Source organism: Rhinoderma darwinii, chromosome 2 (genome assembly GCF_050947455.1).
Source record: "Rhinoderma darwinii isolate aRhiDar2 chromosome 2, aRhiDar2.hap1, whole genome shotgun sequence".
NCBI classification, from domain to species: Eukaryota; Metazoa; Chordata; class Amphibia; order Anura; family Rhinodermatidae; genus Rhinoderma; species Rhinoderma darwinii.
In genome coordinates this window covers 426,614,944-426,620,943 of record NC_134688.1, presented here as the reverse complement: position 1 = coordinate 426,620,943, position 6,000 = coordinate 426,614,944, and the positions used below count along the sequence as shown (strand labels likewise).

Below are 6,000 nucleotides of genomic sequence, written 5' to 3'. Positions count from 1 at the left end.
CACCATGTAAGTTCAGCAAAGATTTTCCCAAAATGTCATCATCTTATCCAACATGCCACAAAACAGGCATCATCTTGCTTAAATTGTAAGGTTTATAGTGATATGTAAAAGTCAACAGCCACATGGCACACTGGATCCCTACTTGCCGACAGCATCTTTAAATGCATGGCAACACTGTTGACCCCAAAAGGCATTAGGTACAGGATGAAAGGGACTTTTTCTAAAAGACAAATACGTAAATTTTAAAATAACTTACAATTTATTGTAAGCTTTACATGCAGCCCACAGAGGTGGCAGCTTCAGAACATAGTAATACCAGTAAACTAGTTATAAATCTCGGACTATCCTAAAACTTTCACAGTTCTGAAAAGATTGAAAAGTCATCTACCCTCAGACAAAGCATCAATCTGAAGCGTTAAAGAAGCAATTGAAAGTGCGCCTGGTTCCTACAACATTGACAGACTCGCCAGTTGGACAACATGGCCTGACAACCATATAGGAACAGTAACCTGCTTTTACGAAGGATCTCTTAAAACAAATATTTGAGGTTTCAGAGTTAAAAAATAAAACACACAATTATATTTATATATGTACAATGACTTATATGTGTGCAGTCAGGAATTACTTACAAAGGAAAGGAAGAGTAAGGGAAGCCCATACCTTACATGCATCAGGAACAATAAAACAATATGTCGAAATATATAAAATGAACCAATAAAGTGCACGTTCCTCACATATTACACCTGCCCCTTTATAAGAATGAAAAAAAACACAAAACGAGAAAAAAACACTAAAAAGTTCCAGGGTTACATGGTATTGTATAGGGGATTGGTTGTTCTCTTCTTCTCATTGGTCTTTTTAAGTCTTCTCAAAGGATGAGTTCTACCATGTTCCTGCTTGGGAGTGACAATAATAAGTGGGACTGAAGGATCTAGTACAACTGGTGGGTGAAGGTGCTCCTGGGAAACAGTCAATTCAGGCTCAGGACTTACAATACCCTGCTGAGTTGAACCAAACTCTTTGGCATACTGCACAAGAGGCTTTTCCACTGGCTTGCTCTTTACAACACACTCTGCGGTTTTAATCTGTTCTACAAAATGTTTTGTGGGTTCCAGTCCCAAGGAGGATTGTACAGAAAGGATACAAATCTTTTCAGGCGGATCTTCTGATTTTATTTCAGATTCATAATTTCCTGGCACAATCCGGAGAGAATTCTGAAGCATGTCAGGGTAAATGTGATTATTTTCTGATGAGACGGAGCCCCTTTCTGACAAATCCTCTTTAGAAAGTTCTAAACAGCCCAGTTTGGCCAGAGATGCAGAACGTTTCATTTGGGACGGAGTGGTGAGACCAGCTTGCCGAATCCGTGACTCTATTTCCTTAGCTCTTTGTTTGACAACGCCAGGGCTGCTAGTCAAGTCTTTGATGCTGTCACTACTTGAACTATGAGAAAGGCCAAAAGAGAAGGATGAAATATCCAACACTTCACGCAGTTCACGTATATTCTCAGTAAGTTTGTTGATTAAATTAATATCTTCATGGCTCAGTTGGGACAAGGCACTGTCTGCTTCCCTTTGCATTAACTCACCCAGGTCACCATCATACTTGTTTGTACAGTTTGACTGGTTGCCTAAACTCTCATCTGTACTGGTGCATTCTTCAGTGGCACCTTCTAAAACAATGGAACATGGATGACACGGGTAATTAGGATTTGGGAAATCTAGATGTATACTAGGACTGACTACATTGAAATCCTTTAAATCCGTTTCAAGGCTATGCTCTTTCTGGACATCAAGAGAACCCAATTTAAAAGGTAGACTTTCTATTTGTGCGGAGGACCTGCCCGTTGCACTTGCACAGACATTTTTTAAAGGTGCTTCTGAAGATGGAGTCTTTAACTCTAGAAAATCTTCTTCACTATTAACACCAAACTCATGAGAGAGGTCATTGTCATTGTCATCATAACATCGAAGTCCAATGTTGTGTTCTAGAATTTCTACTTTCTTTGGAAACTGTACTGAACCATTTTTCTTGTCTAAAGGTTCGGTAATAAGTAACTGATTCTCTAGATCTTGTTCTTTAGGTTTAACTGCAAGTTCTGAGTGATTTGTGTCTTGCTTTACTTGCACATAAGGATGCTCCGGCAACAGAGATGACTGTGAATCTGTAGATGGCTCAGATCTGAAAAGTTCCAACGTTTCTAACCCTGTAACTTTTATTTTGACCTTTTTATCCTTTTCATGGTCTGCAACATCAAGCAATGAATCTTCAAGTTTATTTTTTGGGGAAGAATCAGAGACGACAGAGTCATTCTTGGAATTTTTCCTTATTGGCACAGCGGTGGTGTGCTGCTGCAGCTCTTGCTCTTGCCTCAAGCGTTCCTCAAACTCCATTGTGGCCCTTCTAACAGAGCCAGCAAACCACTTGGGAGCCTGGCCTGGAACTTCCTGATGGTCATTTGTTTCACTTGAGTTTTCAGAATCATCCTGAGAACTTTGTTTGCACTTCTGGTCTGACTTGTCATGTGGCAGTGTTGTGCTGGCCTCACTTTGCTCCTTGCAGTTGCTTTCTGGCTCCCAAACAGATTCAAGTGACAAATCATGGATTGTATTTCTCTTTGGTGCTTGTACTTGGCTAGACAGATTGTCTGTTTTCTGTTGGCACTGGCCCACTCCCTGGTTGAAGGACTCGATCTCTGTGATTATTTCTTTCACAGATATTGCATTTTCAGAGTGTGATTTGGGGAGATGATCTTGAACAACTGGTTCAGGGACCTCCTGAAAAAATAAATAAATAAATTTTAGCCGTTTCCTACAATTCTATATTATTATTTTTTAAATCAAATATTTTTTATTGTAAAGTTTTTATATTAAAGATAAACATTCAATACATAAAAGTACAACAAACATCCCACCTACCCTCAACAGGGAGCCCCATACACGTCACTTTGCCACACACTTTCATCCCACCAATCTAGAATTCAAAATTAATAAAGGGCAAGACTAATAAATGTTAAAGGGGTGCTCCAGGGACATTTTGCTGATTGGTAGGGGTGTTGGGACGTTGGACACCCACTGATCAAACACTGATAGCCTATCCTAATTATAAGGCATTAACGTTAAAGTCCAGGAGAACCCCTATATAAACTAAAACTCACTTTTTTGACCACAGAACAGACTTGTAAAATAAAAAGTCAAAAATGTTTAATTATAAGACGGACAATTCCATAAAATGTAATGTTTGTTCCATCCAAATGAAGGCTTTCATTTAAAAAGGGACACACGCCTTATTATACCCCTTCCAAGAAGAGAGTATTGAGCCCAAGAATGTAGTATAAGAATATATGATCAAGCGTAGAGTTTGTAGGATGTACTTACCTTTGGCTGCTCCTCATCTGTAGATGAGTCTTCAGAAGCCTGTGGTGTACTAACATCTTCTCTCTGTTTATCTGCAAGGCTCTCACACAAGGATGTCTCTGGCCAAGAACCTTTCAGGACACCATTCCGTACATTGCTGATTTGCTCATCTGCTCGGGTGGTGGAGCATGTCCGTGGCCGATTCTCCTGAGATAATTCAACAAACTTTTCCAGTGCACTTAGGAAATCAATTCTGTCCCCACTCATGTCCTCGGATTGGGAGGTAAAAGAGGATTGATCAGGAGATTCTTGGAGATCACCCGTGTGTGACCCTAGATCTCTTAGTGGCAGGAGATGGCAGTCAACCTCATTCTTCAGTGCATCCTTCTCCATGTCCTCCAGCGTTAGGTCAGGTAGCTCAGACTGACCAGTTAGGCTTTCAGAAATTGGAGACAAGTCTTCGGTGAGCCTGTCAGTTCTGCAATTGTCCAGGAAGGCCGAAGACTCACCAGAGCAGCATCGTGCTGAGCAACCATTCATTGTGTTGAGATTAAGAATATCCTCTATTTGTCCAGTGTGAAAATCGCAAGATGTAAAGTCATAGTGTGCTTGTGTTGTGTTGCACAAGGCGGTGCTAATGGCGAAAGTTGGGTTACAGTTATCTGTTTGAGGTCCCAGTGTAAAGGAATGATGCATGTCTGAGAGCTGCTCTGCTGAGGATGTAATGTCCTTTTTGTTCAAATCCATTCCGGTTTTCCCAATGGGTTCATGGTGATCGGATAGGTCACTATCTGAGTGAGAACGCCATAGTTTGTTGTGCCTCTGCTTGCTGCAAAGTAAAAAAAAAAACAAACATTACCTAACTTACAACAGCACTTATGCAAACACTAACACTACTGCAAAATGATAATACACATAATTAATTATCTGTGAAGATTTTATTGCGGTTGATACAATAACAAACTGATTATTATATTACATTAAAATATATATTAATATATTTTAAACTGGTCAACAAGGTTTACAAAAACTTTCCACTAACTTAAAGAGATGTCACTCAATGAGTAGTTGTTTTAAGGTATTTGTGACTGTGTAGGTGCTGCATGTTTTCTCAATGGATTGTATCAGATTCTGGGGCTGGCACACTATGGAGAGGTGGCTGGGCTGTGGATCTTGGTATTGTTAGGCCATTAACTGTATCCAAAAAGCAGATACTGGCAGAAGAGTGCGTGCATAGCAGTCCAGGACATTGCATTTCATATTGACTTGTCGAGAGGCATCACATGAGTAATGCCCATGGACACCTGTTGTGTCAGTCACAGCAGGACCAAACTTTTCCAGGAAGGAGGCAAGTACACAGTGAACTTCAGATGTACAAGTTCACATGAAAATATATGGGACTAAGGAGACGGCTACTGTACCTTGAAAGCATACACCATAGTGAAATATACTAGAATGCCGGATGCATGGAATAGTTCTCATTGACGGACATTGTTGTATCTAATTCTCGAATATAGAATTACCCGAATATGTACATTGAATAAATATTTGGGTAACTTTTTCCACTGAAACTTTGCTCACTAACTTATAGACCTATGTGGAAATGCAGGCAGTCACTCTGATATCACAAATTTCTCTACAATTGATGATACGAATACATATTTCATTAACCCACAGTCTTAAGATTAGAACACGATCCGTAAAGACTCACCTGGCTAGAAGAATGCCCTGATATTCCTCAAGTTGCTTCATGAAACTAGGGTTAGGTTTGGTAACTGTTCGCCTCTCCTTCACATAGTCGAACGCTCTATCCAGGTTCCAGCCGTACTCCTTCATGGCATAGGCAATGACCGTGGAAGCGGAGCGGCTGACTCCCATTTTACAGTGCACAAGACATTTAGCTCCATGTTTTCTGTAGGACAGCAGACATAATAAAGTGAGAATATTGCATGTCACAATGCTTTAAAGTGGATCTGTTAGTTTTTATATGCTGTCCTATGAGGGCAGCATCACAACTACAGATCCGTATGCCTAGTAGCCAAAACACTACAAAAAAATTGTGCCATATGGCTAATAGGATCGTTGAAAGAAGACAGCAGACTCAATGTTATGAGTCTGCTGTATTAATAAAAAGTGCTACCCCTGCCTCTCTGTGGTGACTGACAGACTGCTGTAATAGACCGGTTACTGTAATATGCTGCCCTTACATAGGGCAGAATAAAAGCGGACAGATCTGTTTTAACTGTAAGACAGTGTAAATGTACTTTACAAAAAAAACTGAGAAAACAAAGCGCAGGGGAAAAAAAAAAAATGATTAGGAGACTGAACAGTTCCACCTCTAGAGGGCATTACTTCTTTAAGATCCAAACTTCAGGACATAGATGCGACTTCATAATAGCGCACAGCTTGGACACGTGTTTGGAGATTTATAAATTCAGTGATAACACACCTGTCAGTGTTATGTCAACATTAATACGAGTGCTGCGCCTCCTGTTTCAGGACAACATAACACCGAAACCCTTTCTGCAAAAACATACTTTTCAAAATAATAAGCAATTTGCCAATATAGCTCAGACTGAGCAGGTTCTCTACAAAAGTTTGATAAAGGAAAGCTGCCCTCTAAGGCCTCATGCACACAACCGTG

The 6,000-nt window shown here is 40.2% G+C and overlaps 1 protein-coding gene across 6 annotated transcripts in view; it reads right to left on the bottom strand.

Annotated features, from left to right (window-relative positions):
• Nucleotides 1-236: 236 nt before the first annotated feature.
• The window catches only part of SSH2 (slingshot protein phosphatase 2), a 209,363-nt gene continuing 203,599 nt past the window's right edge, over nt 237-6,000 (bottom strand). For all 6 annotated transcript variants that reach the window (XM_075854338.1, XM_075854340.1, XM_075854341.1 and 3 more), the window contains 3 exons: nt 5,068-5,268; nt 3,378-4,185; nt 237-2,777 (listed from right to left, as the gene is read on the bottom strand). In XM_075854338.1, the coding sequence (XP_075710453.1) occupies nt 807-2,777; nt 3,378-4,185; nt 5,068-5,268 (2,980 nt within the window). In that variant the 3' untranslated portion in view covers nt 237-806. The remainder of the gene's footprint in view (nt 2,778-3,377; nt 4,186-5,067; nt 5,269-6,000) is intronic.